Genomic DNA, 22,925 nt, shown 5'->3' on the forward strand with positions numbered 1-22,925 from the left:
GTTCTCACAGTGGGAGGCTGCTCATAACATAGCTGGTGGCTTTCCCCACTACTGTAGCACGAGCACACACACATGTGGGGGGATGGGGAGTCAATTCTTGCTGACCTTCCCTGCCACCAGTACTCTGTGCAAAAATAACTCTTCGGTCACACGTGCACTGTGGTACAAGGGAAGCCTCCCACTGTGTCCTTACTTCATTAGTCAGAATGTCAGCCGTGGAAATTTAAAATTTGATATCCACAGTTATCTTTTGTGTGTCCCTTTGTGTATGGCTATGTAAGGAACATTTTGCATTTGAATTAGCAATAGGGATGTGTGAAACATCCACAATTATTTCCATACATATTTTCACCTCGCTGAAATACGCTATTGTACATTCAGGACATTTGCAAAAGTGAATATGTAATTTTCATGATGGCAGGATTTCCAGTTTATTTGTTTTTATGTTAGTTCGGATCTTAGCTAAAATGAAATAGGCTGACCAACCTGCTGCTTTGCATATTGCTGGGCTTTTTTCAACAAAGCGCCCCCAAGCAAATAGTTGACAAATCTTGCTGTTGCATTCAGTACTGGACTATTACACGTCCTTCCCCATTCTGTGCAATTGATTTAAGAGCACATCATCTGTGCAATAAATCACAATTTGTGCATGTGTGTATCTGTGTTTAGAATTTGTTGCCATCTTTGGGACATTTATTGGCTGACAGCCTGACTAATGCTGCACTTGTGCAATGAACAAAGTTGTGCTACTGCAAAAAGACAATGCGCTAGTGCTAAATCATAGGGATTTTCACAGTTGTGTTCTTGTGCAAAAGTTCCTTGCAAAAGTTCCTTGCAAAAGGGTAGGCGACTAGAGCGCAAGTGGAGGAGAACTCGGTTTGAATCTGACAGGATTCAGCACGTGACCCATTTGAAGGCTTATGCGGTGGCAGTGCGCGCAGCGAAAAAGACATTCTGGTCTGTGCGCATTGCAGCTGCAGGTTCACGCTCGGCGGAGCTATCCCGGGTTGTAAGGAGTTTGGTTTCTCCTCCTTATACTTCCAATCAGTCCCCAGGGTTGCTCTGCTGTGATGCCTTTAATGGGTTCTTTGCAAATAAGATCTCCTGTATTCGGGCTGACTTGGACTCCACTATTTCTGCAAGGTCTATGGAGGAGGTGTCCAGCAATCCTTCTTGCAGTGTTAGGTTGGATCAGTTTCAATCTGTGACTCCTGAGGATGTGGACAAGCTGCTTGGGGCGGTGCGGCATACCACCTGTTCTCTGGATCCTTGCCCGACTTGGCTGCTTCTACCTAGCAGGGAGATTGTTGGAGATGGCCTAATTAATATCATAAATGCATCGCTGAGGGATGGTAGGGTGCCCCCCTGCCTGAAGGAGGAAATGATTAGACCACTCTTAAAGAAGCCTTCCTTGGACCCCTTAGCGATGGACAGCTACAGGCCAATCTCCAATCTCCCTTGGTTGGGCAAGGTGATTGAGAGGGTGGTGGCTGACCAGCTCCAGGCAGTCTTGGAGGAAACTGATTATCTAGACGCATTTCAAACTGGCTTTAGAACGGGCTATGGAGTTGAGACAGCCTTGGTCGGCCTGATGGGTGACCTTTACTGGGGAATTGACAGAGGGAGTGTGACTCTGCTGGTTCTTCTGGATCTCTCGGTGGCGTTCGATACCATCGACCATGGTATCCTTCTGGATCGCCTGGGGGACTTGGGGATAGGGGGCACTGCTTTGCAGTGGTTCCATTCCTATCTCTCGGGATAGTTGCTCCTCAAAACGGGAGCTGTTATATGGAGTCCCTCAGGGCTCCATTTTGTCACCAATGCTTTTTAACATCTACATGAAACCGCTGGGTGAGGTCATCAGGAGGTTTGGTGCTGGGTGTTATCAGTATGCTGATGACACCCAAATCTACTTCTCTTTTTCATCCCCAGGAAATGGCACTCATTCTCTAAATGCCTGCCTACAGGCAGTAATGGGCTGGATGAGGGAGAACAAATTGAAGCTGAATCCAAGCAAGACGGAGGTGCTCATTGTGGGGGCTCAGAATCTGAAGGGTGAGTTAGATCTTCCTGTGCTGGATGGGGTTACACTCCCCCAGAAGGAACAGATGCGTAGCTTGGGAGTACTCCTGGACCCAGGCCTCACCCTGGTATCTCAGGTGGAGGCCATGGCCAGGAGTGCTTTCTATCAGCTCCGGCTGATTCGACAGCTGCACCCATTCCTCGAAGAGGATGACCCCAAAACAGTGGTGCATCAGCTGGTAACCTCCCGGCTTGACTATTGCAATGCGCTCTACGTGGGGCTGCCTTTGTACGTAGTCCGGAAACTTCAGTTAGTTCAGAATGCAGCAGCCAGATTGGTCTCTGGGGCAACCCGGAGAGACCATATGATGCCTGTTTTAAAACAGTTACACTGGCTGCCAATATGTTTCCGGGCAAAATACAAAGTGCTGGTTATTACCTTTAAAGCCCTGAACGGCTTGGATCCAAGATATCTTAGAGAGCGCCTTCTTTTACATGATCCCCACCGCACGTTAAGGTCATCTGGGGAGGTCCGTCTCCAGTTGTCACCGGTTCGTTTGGTGACGACTCAGAGGCGGGCCTTCTCTGCAGCTGCTCCTGGACTGTGGAATGCACTCCCAGCGGAAATTCGTAATCTTGATTCTTTGCTGTCCTTCAAGAGAGCCCTTAAAACCTGTCTGTTTGGCCTGGCCTTTCAGGGTTTTTAATCAGTTTTAATTGTTTTAATACCTGGTTTTCAGGGTTTTAATTGTTTTGATAGTTTAATTGTTTTTTAAGTTGTTTTAAATTGGTATTTATATTTGTATCTCTGTTTTAATTGTTTTTAATGTTTTCTGTTTTAATTGTAAACCTCCCTGAGCCATTTCGGAAGGGCGGTATATAAATCAAATAAATACATACATACATACATACATACATACATACATACATACATAAGAGGCATACCACAGGTTGTGCACTTTGCTGTGCAAGCACAAACATGTTTACACTCATGCAATACCTGACTTGAATGAACACTGCAAGCATAGAACCACCTTAGTTAGGCAACTAGGTGGTTCAACAGCTTTGTGCTAGCACAGTAGCTTTGTGTGCATGCAGTGTTAGTCAGTATGTTGGCCAATGTCATTGCTTTTCGTGAAAAGCAAACTATGCAAGCAGGAAAAGTGAAATGTAAGAGATTAGGTGACCATATTGAAAACGACAAGATACGTGGTTGGTTTAGATAATATGTTTTTGCTTATACCAATTATGAGCGAACGTATGATGTGCATTGAAATATCATACTTGTTGGTCAAAAGCAACTATGATATCATGTTCCACACTCCAAAATGTCAGACGTTCCTGCCAGCTGGTAAGTGTAATGTGCCAGCTCACATGTAATATCCTGTTTGCTCATGAGAGCAAGCATCTGGGGACAGGTCAACCTCCAAACCCCAGACAGGTCAATGTGAGCAAAAATCTAGCCACATGCAGTCAGCAAAATCAGAGAAATTCCTCCAAGCCCCAGAGAGATACTAATTGACCATCTTGTGCATTATTACTTGTAGATTTAGATACTGACAAAGATCCATTAATTTACATACCACTGGCCGGTGTACATCCCAAAATGCTCTCTCCTGGCTATCAAGGATTTTCCTCTCTATTTTGTCCCTTTTCTTGTCCACTCTGTCGATGATGGAGTAGATATGTAACATAAAGAATGTGAATTGAAATACCTCATCAGAGGGCAGGTGAAAAATCCAGCAACAATACTTCAGTATTGTGAGGGAACTCACTTTGCTTGTGCTTCTGCTTGCATAAAAATAAACTCCCATTTCCGTGCAAATGCTCGCTGTAACCTGGCCAAGCTTTCCTGAAAACATACCACATATTAGCAAGTTTCTAGGGTAGCTTTTAAAAAATGTTCTACAGGTTTTTTTCAAGCAACTGTTCCGCTGGGCGGCTGTAGCTTGCTCGACATTCTCATTGATCCACATTAAAAGCTCCTGCTACATTCTGTGTAAGTGTCAAATGATTATTGGAGTGACATTGTTTAGACGACACTTTTAATGATAAAAGCGGAAAGACCTCTGGGGAATCTGAAAATAGATATGCCTGAGATGATTTAAATTTCACTATTTTAAAAAAAGCAGATTCATGTTGTACTTTCCTGCTGATGTTGTACGACTCATAGGTATATGCTAAGATACTAATGATCATCCCTCATGGAAATGTGCCAGTCTAAAGTCTCATGGTCCTCCACTCCTCTGATATTCCTTTGTATGTACAGAGATTTCACTTTCACTGAACTGGATGAGAAAACTTTTGGGGATGGGGCACTGGGTAGAGCACTCTGTGCACACTGGAGCACCCATGTTGACAAGATATAGTTGGGTCAGAACATAGCTGGTTAGGTCAACAAGGACTTGTTCTCACAGGCTAATCCCACATCTAAAAATAGTGACATAAATGTCATCTATGAATCTATACTGATTTGTTATATGGAATTTACTGTACTTCTGAGAAAAACACAGATATGATGAGAAACTGGAGGAATACTCCTCTTTTCTTTTTCTCCAGTTTCTTGGCATACTTGTGCTTTTCTCAGAACATTCCTACATTATAATTTTAGATCCAGGCATGTGGAAATTAGCTGAGTTAAAAGCATAAAACCCTGAGATGTTCTGGATGAGCCCCTATAGCTACAATACGGCACTTCTGCATTTATGCTAGTGAAACTGAACATCGAATTTGGCCTTCTCACTCCAGACATTTCGTTCTAGCTATTACACTGGGGCTAATACAAATGAATCCAGTTATGAAACTGATGTCAAAAATTCTAGCCTGCACTCTTCACAACAGAATCCTAAAGAGGTGCACTCTAGTAAACTGTTCTGTAGCCTAGTACAGAACATTCTTATATGGTCAACTTGGAGCAGTATTTTGCATTCACTGAGATAATTTCTTAGCAGTGGATAAACACATACTGTTTGCAGTGAAGTTTAAGTGCACACAGGTACATGAGTCGGCATCAAGCCCATGTATTGGCTTGCCAATCCATGCACCCACAATGAGGGGAAAAACACTCACACTCCTGTGTAAACCATATAATAATATCTGATCTCTCTCTTTTTTTGTTCAGTGTCGCAGCTTTTTGGTTCAGGATCCGCAGAGGCCAGCATGGGTATCGACTACATGGGCAAACATAAGCCTTGGCTATTGGTGAACTTTCAAAGTTGCTAAGCCAGCAACCCTATGCACATTTCCTTGGAAGTAAGCTCCAGTGGATTATTGGTACTTCCTTCTGAGTAAACATGCACGGGATTGGGCTTCATGGGGTCTTGATTGTAACTCTGTGAACATTGGAATGATAAGATCTCTGTTTTGCAAAGTCTCTCTGCCTCTTTCTTAGCACAATGTAATGTGGCCGACTGTGTAGTTCCTTGTAGCGCATAGACTTGGAAGCACTAACACTGGAGTACCACTTCTGGTACACCTACAGGTGGGTGACAGTTCCTGAACTTAAATTTTTCAGGAGCAGAGATTTAGAAAACAAAAGGCTGTGGACATGTTCCCTGCACACTGAGTCTCAGAGTCTCATTTATTTGACATCTCAGGTTCAGGAAAGGCCCCAGGTACTTACTGCTTCATAGTCTGCTAGCTCAAGCCGTGCTTTGTTTTGCATTGTTCGCTTGCAGAGGTAAACCGCTGGAACACAAAAAATAATCAATCATTTCTTGCTATCTCAGACACTAACTGAAACCTCAGACATCAAGATCTACAGGCTTCATATGCTTTGCATTCAATCAGAGGTTCCTGACCATTTTGTCTCTATCCTGGGTTTCAATTTCAAAGGCTCGAAGGGTTTATTCAAACAAGGCTGTTTTTCACATGTAATGGGTTGTCAAGGGCAATAATTCAGTAATTCTATGTGCTTCTGTATTCATTTTGGTTTCAGCTAAGAGCAAAGCCTGTTCTTCTTAGGTAAGGACATCTATGGACTACAGCCAGGTTATATGCATGGGCTAAAATCCAGACTAACAAAGTGCTTGTGCAAATGTGTTGCACTAGTGCAAGGCTACTGCACTAAATCTAGAGCTCGGATTTTACATTTGTGCAACAAGGTGCGCAATCTGTGGTACATCTCATGTGCTTTGCAGGGAACTTGTGCACAACAGGCAGAAGTGAAATTTCAGGCAACTCCTTGACTTTGTGTAGCCATGCAGTTTTCTTGAATTCGCACAACTTTGTTCGTTCCACAAGCACTTTGTCAGTCTAGATGTTAGCCAGTGGGGCTATTCACACAACTGGGCAGGCGGGGGAGCAGGCGGGCAGGGGGAAGGTTGCACAAATCTTACCCCCTAGACGATCACACACATATTGCTGGGAGCAAAGACCATGCTCCCAGACAAGCAGCACTGCGACTCGGCCTCTGGGTATCCCACAATGCACTGCATGCTGAGAGTGGTGCACTGGGGGATTCCCACAGGAGATGGGTGCTCTAGGCATCCGTCTCTGTGTGTGGCCAGGCTGGAAGCTGCCCAAGCTCACACACAACCAGGGAGCTGGGTTTAATGGTGCTCTGGCGACCTTAACCCCAACAAAAAGCAAGGTGAAAAAGACAGGCTAGGTGGTGCTGCCCTGCTGGGATCAGGCCTGATCCCAGTGGTTCTCAAGCTCAGCCTAACCCAGGCTGGGCTTCCTTAACCTAGGTTAGGCTGTGCACAAGAACAGCCTCAGTGTGTTATTGTTACTTGGGGAGGAACCCCAGATTTGTACAAGTCAGAAACATTTATACTTCTGCCATTTTAAGTCACCTTGATTGCAAGTATAAGAGGAAGTTCAAATATGTTACAGAGGTAATGGATTCTGAGATGCACCCCAGTCAAATATCCTGCATGTTGAACACTGCTTGCAACAGAACAAGGACCTCAAGTGTTTTTTGCCTGTGTCCCTCCTGGGTACATAATATTTTGGTGGCATATATTTTTCTAAAGGCTAATTGGTGCCAGATTGAGAGAAGGATCCATCTGTACCATATGCCACCTATTTGGCATAAAAGACCATTTTAAGATTACAGGGTTGCTTACATTTCTAATGAGGAGTTAGAAAGTGGCCTTCTCTAATGAGAAGACAGAAAGTCTACAAAACAAATTCTGAGCCCTTCTGCAACATATTTCCTCCATAAAGCCCTAACTGCTAGGATGGGAGAATAAAATTTCTCCTTTCTCTAGACAGGGTAGAGAGGTTAGCCTCAGTCCAGAGTGAGAAGACTGTGGATGCATCAGTAAAGCTTCTCCCAAATTGCTTTATAGTTTGGTGCAAACTCATGCCACTTTCCCCTTTCTGAAATATATCTCTGAAAGGGAGCTGAAAGTCATTTACAATTTATATGGCAAATTTACACTTGCCATATTTATACTTTACAGGAGAACCTCGTTAGTGTGGGTTCTGTTCCTCGCCTACTGCTGCGAGTAATGGAACCGTGAGTAATTATTATTATTATTATTTTGCATTTATATCCCACTCTTCCTCCAAGGAGCCCAGAGTGGTGTACTACATACTTATGTTTCTCCTCACAACAACCCTGTGAAGTAGGTTAGGCTGAGAGAGAAGTGACTGGCCCAGAGTCACCCAGGGCTATGGGGAAAGGGAGGTTAGGTTCTAAGAAAATTTTAAGTGGCAAAATGGCCCCAAAATGGCCTGAAACTGACTGTGGTCTGCTTGTGGGTCCCCAATGTGCCCAGGAATGCCCATCAAAGAGCAAAATGCCTCCCAAAACCATAAAAAATCATGGGGGAGTCCACGTTTTTCTTAAAATGAGCCACAAAATGGCTCCTCCTGCCTCCTCCTGGGCTCTGTGAAACAAAATGGCGAGTACTGGAAAAGGGTATCATTGAGACCATCTGTGGATGTGCGGAACCGTGAATAGTGAGGTTCTCCTGTATATGGCAAATCTTAAATATAAATAAATAAATATGCTTGCTACTGCTACAAGCAGTGTTTGTCGCATTCAACAGCCTAAACGTTGAGGAGACTTCACACACTTAGGGACACATGCTGCTGAGCTGTGATTGTCCACCATGTGTTCCTCACTATTTGGAGATGCACATCTCCACTTTACAATGATTAGCCTTTACAACACCAGTATGGTATCTGCACTTGCTGCAAAAAAATTGGCCTTCAGACAGGCTCCAGACTTTCAAACTGTATTAATCCTTGCTACCCAGAACATAGATTTCAGGCATTATATAAATGTGTGGAGAGGGATTGCAATGCCTGACCTCCATCTAGAGGTTTAAGCAAGTGTACTTCAGCAAAATGCTCATTGTTGCCTGACAATCTAAACTGTGGTAAAAACCACTAATGAATATGAAACTCTATGCTGCATAGATAGTCTTACAAACTTTTAGCAGCAGCCTGTTTTACCACCCTGCCATTTGTCATTCTGATATTTTAAAAGACAAACCATACAAATTTGGAGGAGAAGGAGCAGAAAGATGTTTGGAAGCAAATAAATGTATAATTACTGATAGTGTAATCCAACCTGTAACAAATAATTCACATGACCCTCCTTCTTTAACAAGGAGTGTAATACCTACAGAGCATGGTGAAATATAAAGAGTTTTTAAAATGGAGAATCTTATTCTGCTATGTAAACTGTTTTTGGAAAGGCTGCTAAGATGCTATATTGTGTCTGAAAGAAATGCTAATTTGACAGCATTTCTCTTCTGCTAAGAAGGAAAATGTACCTTTTCTTACCTACAGTACAGCTTCCCTGCGGTGCTTCCAGACCAGAACAAAAAAGGGTGTTTGTTTGGCTAACTCTATAGAAGCACTAGCCTGATGCCATGAAAACTGCACACAGTGTAGTCCCAACACAATTGATCACCTCCTTCTGCTGCCGCTGCTGCCATTGTTGCTCATGGAACTTCAACCAGTCATTCCTTTCCCAGAAAGGACTGCTCCTCCTCTATGACTCCCACTGCTGCTTCTCCAGGGAGCAGAAAAATCACTTGCCCTTTAAATAGGATTCCCACTAGCTGCTGCTACTGCAGAAACATTGCCTGCCCACCCTTTCCCCCATAACAGCTCCCAAGCTTTGGGTTTTATTGTTTTAACTTCTATGTAAACCACCATGAGACACAAGTTTTTGGTGGAACTGAATATATATATGTGTGTGTGTGTGTGTGTGTGCGCACGCGCACAATATGCAGCTTCATGCACATTGTGCAGAGATTATGGAGGTTTCAGACTATTCATGCCACTGAGCATCAGTACATGGATGCATATTGAGCCTGCCAAGCTGGATTAACCGATCATCAATGACACAGTAGCCAGTTGTAAGAGCGTCTCAGGTTTCAGCTTTACTGATAAACAACAGGTCTGAGCAACCAGTCACACCTGGAACTCAGAATCAAGTAGTCAGGGCACCACTGTTCCAACTAAAATCCAATAAACTGGACCTTCTAACAGAACCTCGAAAGTCTGAATTCTAGGGTCACAATCCAGTCATGAAGGCTGGTTAGACACGTTGTCTCCAGCAATTCGCTCAGGGCACAAACTGCAGAATTTATAGTCAACAGGTCACATTTACCTCTCCACCCCTGGCAGCTGTTATAAATTCAGACAGTCTCTTGCTGCCTTCTTGACGATAATCAGCTGCTTCTTCTCAACTCCATAACCTGCCATTGACACTTCTCTTGCCTGCATTCTCTGGGAGACAACCGCTGCTCGACCTCCTGCTCAGACTCCAACTCTTCCCTCCAAAGGGCACTCTGCCCCATTGGCTCCTCCAACCGCTGCTCGACCTCGGGCAACTGCTCACCCTGGCCCGTCTTGGATACCTCCCCACTCGGATCATGAACCTGACTCTCCTCAGACGTCTCCCTGTTTCCCAGTAAGTCCACTACCCCCCCCATTCTTCTTCAGAGTCCTCAGGTGGGGGCATAACATATACCGATATCTGTGGATCTACACCCATTGCTATACAAGCAGGCTGAGTTCGTTGCACTTAGCAGCACATGGTGCCATCCTGCAAGCACAAGCTATGGATCCATCTATTTTTGTCACATACAACAGACTGCTTTGAAGGTGTGTTTGATGTGCTCAAGACTTCTATAGTTTGCCCAAGGCACACAGTGAGCCCTTTCTCACAACCAGTGAGAAAGGGCTACCCGATTTGTGGGGAGGAAGCCTGAAAGTGCTTTTCTCCCCACACATGAGCAGGCTGCCTTCCTTGGGTGGGTGGATTGCCAGGACGCAATGCCTCATGTCGCCCCACCCCCAGAGCTCCAATAATGTACCACACAAGAGCGTGGTGCATTATGGGGATTCCTCTCCCCGAGTCTGCCAGCCGCGGTTGCAAGCAGCCACGGCTGACACATGATTGCTCAGATGGGTTTAGGACAGCGCTCGCTCCTTTACCCCATTTTGAGGGGAGGCTTCATAGGTGGGTTTACAAAAATAAAGAATTATGGAGAATATTCATATGTGCATGCGAAATCGGGCGAGGCTCCCTTAGCTCGGTTTTGCACGCGTGTGTGAATAGCCTTCATATGTCTTTATTTTTGTAATGATCCTGGAAATGTGCTTAAGGATATTAAAGAACTTTGTGGGGGGTGGGGGTGATGGCATATGCAACATTAGGTCACGTATTGATGAAAAGAGCATATAAAGCTGCCTCAAATTGAATCAGACCATCGGTACATCTAGCTTAATAATAAACATTGATGGGCAGCTGCTCTTCAGACAGATGACTTGCCTAGCCCTATCTGGAGATACCAGTTATGGGATTTGGGACTCTCTGAACATACAGGTGGCCATCTACAACCGTGGAAAATGAAACCAGGGATAATGAGACCTTGAGTGAATGGAGATTGGGGGATTTGGTTCCTGAAGGTTAAAAAAAGGCTTTAAAAGTGGGGATGAGGCAGAAATAAGAGCAACAAAGTAATGCACCATGCTTTCCAGGTATCCAGCTGTCCAGCAATGCCCCCTAGAACTCCCAATTCCACTGATTTTCTACAAAAAATTGTGGGGGGAATTATTTTTAAAAGAAAGAGCCACAAAATGGCTCAGTTCAGCAAAATGGTGGCTGGAAATGACCTTGAAAGTCATTTCCAGCCAGCTGGAACCGCAGATGGGTGAATTTTTTACTATTTTTAGAACCACAGATAACAAGACTGGGTGTACATGGCCCGACCACGGAAACATGAAACCACGAGTGCCTGGACCATGGATAACGAGTAGGAGAGCTGGTCTTGTGGTAGCAAGCATGACTTGTCCCCATAGCTAAGTAGGGTCTGCCCTGGTTGCATATGAATGGGAGACTTGATGTGTGAGCACTGCAAGATATTCCCCTCAGGGGATGAAGCCGCTCTGGAAAGAGCATCTAGGTTCCAAGCTCCCTCTCTGGCTTCTTCAAGATAGGGCTGAGAGAGATTCCTGCCTGCAACCTTGGAGAAGCCGCTGCTAGTCTGTGAAGACAATACTGAGCTAGATGGAACAATGGTCTGACTCAGTATATGGCAGTTTCCTATGTTCCTATGAGCTCTACCACAGAGCTGCAGCCCCTCTCTGAGAAGGAAGCAGGCTTACATCCTCACAGAAGTCGCAACGAAAATGCCTACCAAGAGAGGTACTCCTGGCTTATCTTTTCCTAGCAACAGATTATAAATACATTCTAACATAACTGTCCCTTTTCAGGTTTTTGCTTGGAAAAGTTTTAGAGCTATTTTCCACTGTCAGCAACTTAATTGTACCTTCAAACTAATTGAAAGCACAATGCTTATTTTTATTTAGCTTTTATTGTTGGTCAGGAGAGACCAGATAATTGTAAGATTCCAAACCATGAACAAGCAAGTAGACTAATTACTTAGTAGAAAACCCACAGTTTTCTATAAATACAAAGCATCAAAGCTGAGTCAGAACTAGACCATACTGACATGAAGTAAATTGGTGGTGGGGGGGAGGCTAATAATTTTTATGTCCATCTGCCTAGGCCTTTAAAAATGCATATTGTATGATGAAAGCATGTATGCTGTTCCAGGAGATACCTATCTACTGGTATAACCAAGCCAAGAGTGCTCAGGTCATAACTTAAAACCTTCAACTTACAAGTTCATAATTTAGCAATTGTAACATCAAGTGATGTCTTGAATATGGAAAACAGCCATAACTGATCAAATACTGCAGGAAGAGTTTTAGAATCTAGGGATGTGCCAAAACGTGATTCAGCTGTCCAAATTGTGGCACTGTGACCTGCCTTTGAAATCAAGGGCTTACACAGCCGCTTTAAAGTGGAGGAGAGCAGGTCCGTACCTGCTCCTCCTCCAAAGGTCTGTACCTGCTCCTCCTCTTCAGAGGCCATGTGCATGTCAGCGTCACGCAGGGGCAGCTGGGAGATACCCCACTGGCTTGCGAGCATAGATGGGGGGAGTGCAAGGATGCCGGCAATGGTGTGAGCAGAGGAGGAGCAAGTATGGACCTGTTCTCCTCTGCTTTAAAGGGGCTGTGTAACCCCTTGATTTTAAAGGGAGGTGGTCTCAAATTGGACAGCCAAATCACATTTTGGCACATCCCTATTAGTATCACCTGACTTGACCTCAAACACAATTATTTTAAGTTGAGCCAGTTCAAATGTTCAGTTGCAAGCTTAGGGACAAATCACCAAGTGATGAGATATCACATGAGGCAAACACATGTGTGAATCACTTCTAAAGATTATGCAGGGAAGATTTGTGGGCCTTCTGCTTGTACATGGTGCACGGCTGGATTGACTTTCCACTTCCCAGGAGTGTGGTCTTTTCTAGGATCAAAATCTCACTCAAATGGATTGTTTCTAAAGGACACAATCCTATGCTCAGGCTATCACTGCACTTCTCACTTTGAAATTTGAGCCTTTCTACAAACATGCAAGCAGCATTGATATTCAATATCACTCATGCCCTTTCACCCTTTGAGTGTTCTAAAATAGCCATTACCAATAATATTAATTCCCTGTAATTCTATTCCTTATTATTCAAACTATGCACCTTAGAGATGAACTTTGGAAATACAAGAAAATTCTACCATTGTTTTATTAATTATCCCCTGAACTATTCTATTCCATACCACACAAACAACCCAAACACACCATTCTCAAATACAATAAAGTCTAGTTACTTGCAAAACTTTAGCAAGTGTAACTTTTCCTGGTATGGAGGTAAAGAGATGGGGAAAAGATTCACTGGGTTAATTTCTGCAAGTCAGGTTCTAATTACAAACACAAGAATAGGGCTAGAAAAAATTGGCTGATGGATCCCCTGACAACAAATTGGAAAATAAATGCAGGCTCTGTAGCTGACAAAGCGAACTTGCTGCTAATAGCATGTGATGTACAATGGGGGAGAGTATGAACTGGGATGCATTAAACACTCTCAGCTGGGTAGTGTATGTTGTCTGTATTTGATGCCTGATTACTAAACAATCCACCTTATGATAATAGGTGATCTGGTGTTAAAATTCAACTCTAGCTTTAAGGAAAGGAATGTGAAGTTATTTGACAATGGGTTCTGTTTTCATTGGTAATTTCATTACCATTATCCCTATAGGACATAGCGATGACAGGGAGGTTGTTGGCCTGCTGCTGGATAAGGCATGGCTTACTTGATGTAGCCATCTGGATTGATGTTTTTTTTCCTTTTTACTATATGTCTTCCTTGTTCTCCAGTCACCATTCACGTAAAGGTTCTTGTGAGTTCTTCTTAATCTTTGTTCTGGTGATGTTCTATTATGCCTTGTCATGCAGGCCTACTGCTCAACCTAGGCCCCCCAGCTGTTTTTGGACTACAACTCCCATAATTCCAAGCTACAGTGGCGAGTAGCCAAGGATTATGGGAGTTGTAGGCCAACATCTGCAGGAGGGCCAAGGTTGAGCAGCCCAGACCTACAGACTCATGCCAGGCTTATAACAACATTATCCATGGAAGTAACCATCTTCATAACTAATTCTAAAGTCCGTATATGATTCTTGTTACATTAGTCAAGGTTCCGTTTTTTAATTTTTAAAAAAGGGAAAGTAAAGTTGTACTGACGAGTCGGTGTTGAGTCCTGGTGACTACAAAACCATGTGGTTTTCTTTGGAAGGATACAGGAGAGGTTCATCATTGCCATCTCCCATGCAGTATGAGATTATGCCTTTCAGCATCTTCCTATATCACTGCTGCCCGATATAGGTGTTTCCCATAGTCTGGGAAACATATCAGCAGGATTCAAACCAGCAATCTCTTGCTCCCTACACAAGTTACATCCCCACTGTGCCATTAGGTGGTACATGTCTAACAAAATTTAAATGATCATTGCTTAAATATCTCTATATAAAATTATATCTACATATAATCCGTGGCTAATCCCGTGTGTGGCAGCTCTCACGAGAGTTCATGAGCAGAAGCACCGTGGTGATTGGGCAGTGGAGATTCCATATGCAGATAGGGAGGAGGAGCCTGTGATGGTAAAGGTCAGTTGGAATGCAACTGTTACTGGTTGGAAGATGTTCTTGATTGTAGAGGAGAGGAATCTCTCTTTCTCTCTCCCTCCATATAGATAGACAGACAGACAGACAGACAGACAGACAGACAAATAGATAGATAGGATAGTGGGCAGGGGTCTGCGAAGACAGGGGTTGTGAGGGATCTGTTAACTGAGGAAGGGAGAGAGAGAGAGAGAGAGAGAGAGAGAGAGAGAGAGAGAGAGAGAGAGAGAAAGAAAGAAAGAAAGAAAGAAAAGGAAGACAGAGGGGAAGAGCAAGTGGAGGAGAGAGAAAAAGGCGGGGGGGAGAAAGAAGGAAGGGCAAGGGATGGGCCTGAACCTGTCAGCAGCCTCAGGGAAAGAGCGGCCATGGTGGCGTCTATTAGCAGCAAGGAAGGGCCCAGTCAACCACTGCTGCTGTTTGGGGCTACCAAGGCCATTGGCAGAGGGAGGCAGGCAGGCAAGGGACAGGCCTGGGCCTGTCAGCGGCCTGAGGGGAATGAGCGCCCATGGCAGTGGCAGTAGTGATGAAAGGCCTGGTCAACCACTGCTGCTCCTGTGGGGAGGAGCAGGAGTGGGGCTTGGGTGAGCGTGGGGAGGTCTCTGGAGATAAGGGACTGCAGCTTGGCCAATAGGTGCCACAATGCTGCAGCTGCAACCAAGAGGAGTGAGCGGGGTGGAGTAAAGAAATGCAGGATTGACCAAGAGGGGGATGGAAGCAAGCGGATGGAGGAGAAGGAGCAGGAGTGTGGCTCAGGTGAGGGTGGAGATCTCTGAGGTGAGGGAAGCAATCAAGTACTAGTGCACAGATGCTCTGCATGGTTTATAATATTAATGCTCATGCATAGTTTATAATATTACTATTTAGATTTTTCATAGCTATTTTGATAGTATTGCCAATTGAAGCAACATGAATATTTTTAATAATTTCATTACAAGTTTCTACTGTCCTACTTGTATTCTCAATTTTTATTTGGGCCTATTTTCTACATGGTGGAATTTATCACCAAGTGATTAATCAGAGTTCAGGAATACGACCCTGAGCCCAGACATATTTTGATCTACAGAATCATAGCTTGGTTTGCTCAAGGGTCTAAGGAAGTTTAGCCCCAGTCTTTTTTCAGTGGCAGGTCCAGGGCTGTGAACAAGTCAGCTATCATGGGTGGGAGGGGGAGAGAATGTAAGGTCATTCACAAGGCCATTGCAGTCTGGCAGGGAGAGTGTAATGGGAAGGCAAGATCAATCTTACCTTCCCCCAGATATCCTGGCTCTTTGTGTGTGGCACGCGGCTTGGGCATCCACACAATCCACGCTGCTCTGAGCAGCGCAGATCTCTGGAGGCCGGGCAAATGAGTCACGGCCTCCAGGAGTCCCCAAATTCACCATGCACGCAGCATGGTGCATTGAGGGATGCCCCCTCAAACCAGGCACTCTAGGTACCAGCCTCTGTAGGCCAAGCACACACTCAATCCTGGACCTGGGGTAAAGGGCACACTCACGCCCTTTAATACAGGTAAAGCCTGGGTTAAAAACTTGGTACTAGGCAGCATTGGGATCAACCCTGATCCTGGCGCTTCACACAAGCAGCCCTACTCAGGTATAGCTGCCCAAGCTTGGGCAGGGTTGTTCCTGTGAACAGCCTCTGAATTTTCTCTCCACACACCATAAATGAGACAAACCTGCACATTTCTGCACCACGGTGACAAATGTCTAGATTGCATGTAATGTCATCTAGGTGGGCTTTAGGGTCAGCACTTTTGACAAATAGCTTAGAAATGAGGTAAGGATAGCATTTAAGGGCGCAGACTAATTTACATAACCATTAAATCTGCTTCATGACCACCTTCAAGCACAAACTTTCAGAGTACAAATACAATTCTAACTATAATAATCATCATCATCATCCCATTTCTAGTTGCTTCAAATCCAAACTGTAATTAAAAAGTTCTGATTTCTTCTTCTCATCTACCTTGCAGATTTTCCCTCAATCAATATGCACATGCCTCTTCATTTCTACCATATTAACCTGAATGCTATAACTGGAACCATTTGTTCCTTTCATCTCAGCTATAGAAAAAATATTAATGAAGCACTGAAGAACAATGGCTCCAGTCCAGCACAATAAATAGGAAGGGCATAGCATAAAGGTATTTTAAAAAATGGAGAAAATACTTTTTTTTTAAAAAAGGGGACCCAAATGTTCAATTGTATGCTGATAGTTCATTGAATATGAATGAGTTAATCATTCATATTCATTCAAACATTAAATATATTTAATGTTTAATGCTCAGTTTAATTTTTAAAGTCTTACATCCATAATATATGGCATAAATATCAATATAGAAACCTAACATTATATGAGCTTTTTTAAAAAATGTGAGCCTCAAGAAGGAAATTATCAACCATTTACAGTACTACTGTCATGCTGTCTTTGATAAGAATGCTACAAGAGGTCACTGAATCAAACTTTAAGTTGGTTTGTTTGGGTTTTATTTTTGTTGGATCAGAGCTTGAAACAAGGATACATCTAAATAACCGTTGATGCCTGATATTAATTCAGATATTAGCTTACATGGCCATTTATATCAATGACTGTTGAGGTGAACATGCAAATGATTCATCTGCTCACATCTATTTAGCCTGCTCTGAATCAGTTCTCAGCTTTGTACACTCTTCAGCTGACTGACTGCTGGCTGTTGTTTTAACTCAACAAGAAGACAGCATTGCTACCTAAGAATTATCTTCTGAGTCAGTGCAATGGATCACCACATGCATTTAAAGAGTGTTTGGCAAAAAGAGTGTGATTTTTGTATTCCCAGTTCACACGCAGATTTGACCTCTGCCATAGTAAACTTTGTAAACCAAAGCCAATCTTGAGCTCAGCATTAGCAGTTCTCGCCCTGGGTTGGAAAAGCAAGGCCCAGAATGGTTTAGTGCAAAAGACAGTTTAAATGCAAAAGATGGTAATAAGACTTTTGTCCATACAATGCAAGACTCCGGACTGAAAGAGAAGAGAGATCCACACTGACCATAATCTGTGTTTTCCGGCTCCCAACAATTGGATGGCCAAAAATATGGTGTCTGAAAAACAAACAAGAAGGAATGTACAGTATTTTAGGCAAAATGCACAACACTGCACACATTAGATTTTCTCTTTAAAAAAAATAACATGAACTGCTCTGGACAGTTGCTAGCACAGTTCATTGAGAATATTTAAATACCATACAGGAAATAAAAGTATTTTAGAATACGTTCCTTAGTTTCCTTTTCTGTATGATAATGCATGGGATCAGGTGTACTGGAAAGGTAGGACTTAAGATGCAGAGCTCTCCAGAGCATTTTCTGTATTTTCCCAGTCACATTCCCCACTTCTGAACTGCAGAAGAAATTCTAAACTACTAAACTACTATTTGCATTAATCACTTAGTTTTTGTTCTACATTATCCCCTGCTAACTGGGCAAAGAGGCACCTTTTACCGTGGTGATTATCTTTATTTAGCAGGGGGAGAATAATTGGCCCTATCCACCCCCAGCACAGTACTTCCAGTGACAATTGCTGGTGTGCGTCTTATGTTTCTTTTTAGAACGTGAGCCCTTTGGGGACAGGGAGCCATCTTATTTGTTTGTTATTTCTCTTTGTAAACCGCCCTGAGCCATTTTTGGAAGGGCGGTATAGAAATTGAATTATTATTATTATTATTATTATTATTATTATTATTATTATTATTATTATTATTATTTCTTGTTTACACAGTCAGACAGGTGTTATTGACTGGTTTGTTTTATCCAGACATCAAGTCCTTTCCAAGGACCTGGGATGGCTAAATTTTATTGTCAGTTGTTATAGATATCGTCGCAGAATATAGGCTGTTCCCAGTAAAGCTGCTTTTTGTAATTGGCTGATGGTGATTTCTGTGGCCCCTATGGTGTTGAGGTGCTCTTCAAGGTCTTTTGGAACTGCACCCAGGGCGCCAATTACCACTGGGATTATTTTGGTCTTTTTCTGCCACAGCCTTTCAATTTCAATTTGTAGATCTTTGTATTTGGTGATTTTTTCTATTTCTTTTTCTTCTATTCTGCTATCCCCTGGTATTGCTATGTCGATTATTTTGACTTGTTTTTCTTTCTTCTCGACTACAGTGATATCTGGTGTATTGTGTGGCAGATGTTTGTCTGTTTGTAGTCGGAAGTCCCATAATATTTTTACATCTTCATTTTCTTCAACTTTTTCAATTTTATGGTCCCGCCAATTTTTGGCTACAGGTAGCTTGTATTTTTTGCAGATGTTCCAGTGTATCATCCCTGCTACCTTGTCATGCCTTTGTTTGTAGTCAGTCTGTGCGATCTTCTTACAACAGCTGATCAGGTGGTCCACTGTTTCATCTGCTTCTTTACAAAGGCGGCACTTGCTGTTTTTTGTTGATTTTTCGACTTTTGCTCTTATTGCATTTGTTCTTAGTGCCTGTTCTTGTGCAGCCAGTATTAAACCCTCTGTTTCTTTCTTCAAGTTGCCATTCTTAAGCCATTGCCAGGTCTTCCTGATGTCTGATTTTCCACTTACATTGTGCAAATATTGACCATGCAGGGGCTTATTTTTCCATTTTTCTGCTCGGTTCTTGACTTGTTCTTTCTTGTAGGCCTGCTTTCTTTCATTGGTGTTGAATGGTTTCTCGTTCTTGACCATTTGAAGTGCATCTTCTTCACTGTCCCATATATATTCTTCAAGGCCTCTTTTCTCCTCCTCTACTGTTTGATGGACTTGCAGCATTCCTCTTCCACCTGAGCTGCGAGGGAGGTAGAGCCTATCTACATCACTGCAGGGGTGCAGAGCATGATTGATGGTCATGATTTTCCTGGTCTTACGATCCAGCGTCTCTAGCTCTGCCTGGGTCCAGTCTATTATTCCTGCAGTGTATCTGATAACAGGTATAGCCCAGGTGTTTATGGCTTGTATGGTGTTCCCGCCATTGAGTTTGGACTTGAGGATTTTTCTAACTCTCCTGATGTATTCACTTCCAATTTTTCTTTTAACTTCAGTGTGTGCGATGTTATCAGCCTGGAGAATGCCCAAGTATTTGTAACATTCTTTCTCTTCCAGGTTCTTGATGTTGCTTCCATTGGGCAGTTCTATTCCTTCTGTTTTTGTTATTTTTCCTCTGTTCATTATTAATGCAGCACACTTGTCTAGTCCAAACTCCATTGCTATATCGCTACTGAATATACGGACAGTGTTTACCAGTGATTCAATTTCTGACTGGGACTTTCCATACAACTTCAGATCGTCCATGTACAGCAGATGGTTGATTTGACTTGATGTTTTAGATGTTTGGTATGTGAGGCCTGTTTTGTTTAGTATTTGTGAAAGTGGGGTCATGGCGATTACAAACAACAGAGGGGATAGTGAGTCCCCTTGGAAAATGCCTCTTCTAATGCTAACCTGTCCAAGTGCCTCGCCATTGATTGTTAACTGTGTAGTCCACCTGCTCATTGCTTTTTTAATAAATATCTGAATGTTTTTGCTGACACCAGTTGTTTCTAAACATTTTAGTATCCATGTGTGAGGCAATGAATCGAAGGCTTTCTTGTAGTCAATCCATGCAACACTTAGACTGGTTTTTCTTCTCTTGCAATTTTCTAAAATCATTTTGTCAATCAGCAGCTGGTCTTTTGTGCCTCTGGTGTTCAGGCAATTTCCTTTCTGTTCAACTGGAAGCTGTTTGTTAGTTAATAAGTGTTGCATCACTTCATCTGCTATTATTCCAGTTAATAATTTGAACATGGTTGGCAGGCAGGTTATCGGTCTATAATTACTTGGAACTGCACCTTTTGCTGGGTCTTTCATGATGAGATGAGTTTTCCCAGTTGTTAGCCATTGTTCAATATCACCACCTTTCATAATGTGATTGAACTGTTTTGATAGTTGTTTATGAAGGCTTGTTAGGTGTTTAAGCCAAAAGCCATGCAGTTCATCATCGCTTGGTACAGTCCAATTTTTAATTTTTTTTGCTCTTTCACTTATTAATTCTGGTATTATTATTATTATTATTATTATTATTATTATTATTAATCTTTTAAGTTAAATAGTGCCCATGGGGAGGGCATCAGGACCATGGTGCATGGGGAAATATTTAACCCTTTCCCACCATGTTGCAGTCCTAACAAAAACTGCACCCCACTACTGTTGTTAGTTCTGGATAGGAAGCTTCCACTAATGATTTCTGTTGAAGCTATTCCACAGCAGGAACAGTTAAATACCCACATCCCACAGGCTGAAGTCCTGATTCCCCTCCCCTCCCAGCTTCTTAAGATAGCTTTTAAAACTACTTAATTTTTGTTTAAGTGCAAGGCCACTACATGTTTACTGTAAGTAAAATTCAGTTTGGTTTATGTTACTAGACATTTCCTGAGCCATGTACAAGAAGTTGCTTGCAGGCAGGTTTGCAGTGGCTGGTTAGAAACCTGTGTGGCAAAAGGGACTGTGGCCTGGGTCTACATCTCATCTCTGCTATGGACTCAGAGTGTGGCCTTAGGCTACTCAATTCTGGAAATGTTATCAATGGGGTCGTTCACATACATAAACAACAATTAATTAAATTAAATTAAACATAAACAACAACAAATAAACAATAATGTTTATTGTACAGGATTTGGATTGTTTGGGGGACTTGGGGGGTGCAGAGAGAGAGAGAGAGGAGATTGTTTAAAATCCCCCTTCCTCCCTTGCATGAGTGAAACATTGTTCCCCTTGCTCAATGTTAGCTCCTGCTCAATATTTCTTTTTTGCCTATCAACATTATTATTATTAGTGTTAGTCTGGATCATGCACTTTTTTCAAGGGGGACAAAGTCAGCAATCCAATAGCCCCCACCCCGGGAGTATGCCCCACTGAATTAATAGGAACTGGCTCAATCCAGGGGGAGCAACTGCCTCCTCCCCACCCCCCACACTCCAGACACCCATGCACACAACACTTCTAATCTCTTAGCCAATATATATGCTGGAAATACACTGCAGCTAGTATTGGACAACATCATGAATAGAACTTTGTTTAATTTATACAATGAACAAAATCTTTCTTGTAAGCATTAAGTCAAGAAAATAATGCAATAATACTTACTTGGAACCGGTAAAAGGTGCCATCGTCCTTCAGTGTTAGAACATGGTCTGAGATAGGAAAGAAATAACCATGGGCTGCCATTAATGTTCCCAAATGAAGGGCTTCCACTGTGCCAGAAGGAGACAAAAACCATCAACATTTTAATTTTATTTAAAATTAAAATTTTCTTTACTACAAGGCAAATCTGTAGAACATTTTTTGCACGACTATTTTCACCAGTTGGTGACAATTTACCTTACAAAAAATATCAGTTATAGCCAAATATATGAATAATTATACATCCCTACCTCTTAACATAAAATCTCTTGATTAAGAGGCAGTATACTCCTGATTGCCACATGCTGGGACAAAAAAACAGGAGAAGGTTATCACCTTCTCACAGGGTTCCAATTCAAAAAACTGTTGGAGAATGTTCCAGATTCCATTCCATCTTGTTTTGTTTTGTTGCATCAGAGGACTAACATCTTAGTACTGTTATATTTCAATAGTTGTTTACAATTGTTCTACAACACAGGTTCTCAACCTTGGATCCCTAGATATTGCTGGACAACAACTCCCATCATCCCCAGACACAATGGCCTTTGGCCACTAAGAGTTGTACTCCAATAGCATTTGTTGTTGGGAAGCCCTGCTCCACAAACTTTCAAAGTTGAAACGTAGACATACAGCAGTAATAAATTACTCCAAGGACAGTTCATGCAAGTGAAGCACCTCCACACAATTCAACAGCCTTAGTCACCTTGGAAATCACAAAGGGATTTATCCCTGGGGGAATGCTGCTTATTCTAAATCATTTCCGCCCATTCTACACATACCAGGGGCATTTAAAGGAAGTAGATTGATGCCTTTGACTTATTGCTAACCAATTCTAAATTTTCTGTGCAGAAAATGCTATTGCCCCCACACCCCAAGGAAACACAAGACACAAATGTATGGTGATATACAGGGCCACAATTTATTTATCAATTCAGAATGTAACATTAAATAATAACTGGGATTGGCTTCCCACTCTACACTATGGCAGCTAAAGGCATGCCTGTCAGGGCATGCCAGCCTAACGTGTAAAGGGTGATGTACCTTGGCTCCAGACAAACCCCAATGCTCTAAAGCAGGAGCAGCCCATCCTAGCTGACCTAAGGTCAGGCCTCTGCCATAGCAGCACACCCTGGCAGCTGCCCAGTATGTCCAGGGAGCTTAGCTTGACATTGCAGATCAGCCAAGCCAGAATTCCCTGAGCCGTGCAGCACCTAGGGAGTTGATCTGTCCGATCTATTAGCCAAACGCTTACCTGAAGGTG

At 42.9% G+C, this 22,925-nt stretch overlaps 1 protein-coding gene across 15 annotated transcripts in view; it reads right to left on the reverse strand.

Moving 5' to 3' along the window:
* RGS7 (regulator of G protein signaling 7) overlaps window positions 1-22,925 on the reverse strand; it is a 281,681-nt gene that overhangs the window by 32,668 nt on the left and 226,088 nt on the right. For all 15 annotated transcript variants that reach the window (XM_053300907.1, XM_053300896.1, XM_053300935.1 and 12 more), the window contains 5 exons: window positions 21,629-21,735; window positions 17,541-17,592; window positions 5,645-5,709; window positions 3,798-3,874; window positions 3,606-3,687 (listed from right to left, as the gene is read on the reverse strand). In XM_053300907.1, coding sequence (XP_053156882.1) covers window positions 3,606-3,687; window positions 3,798-3,874; window positions 5,645-5,709; window positions 17,541-17,592; window positions 21,629-21,735 — 383 coding nt within the window. The remainder of the gene's footprint in view (window positions 1-3,605; window positions 3,688-3,797; window positions 3,875-5,644; window positions 5,710-17,540; window positions 17,593-21,628; window positions 21,736-22,925) is intronic.

This window comes from Hemicordylus capensis, chromosome 1, assembly GCF_027244095.1.
Source record: "Hemicordylus capensis ecotype Gifberg chromosome 1, rHemCap1.1.pri, whole genome shotgun sequence".
NCBI classification, from domain to species: domain Eukaryota; kingdom Metazoa; phylum Chordata; class Lepidosauria; order Squamata; family Cordylidae; genus Hemicordylus; species Hemicordylus capensis.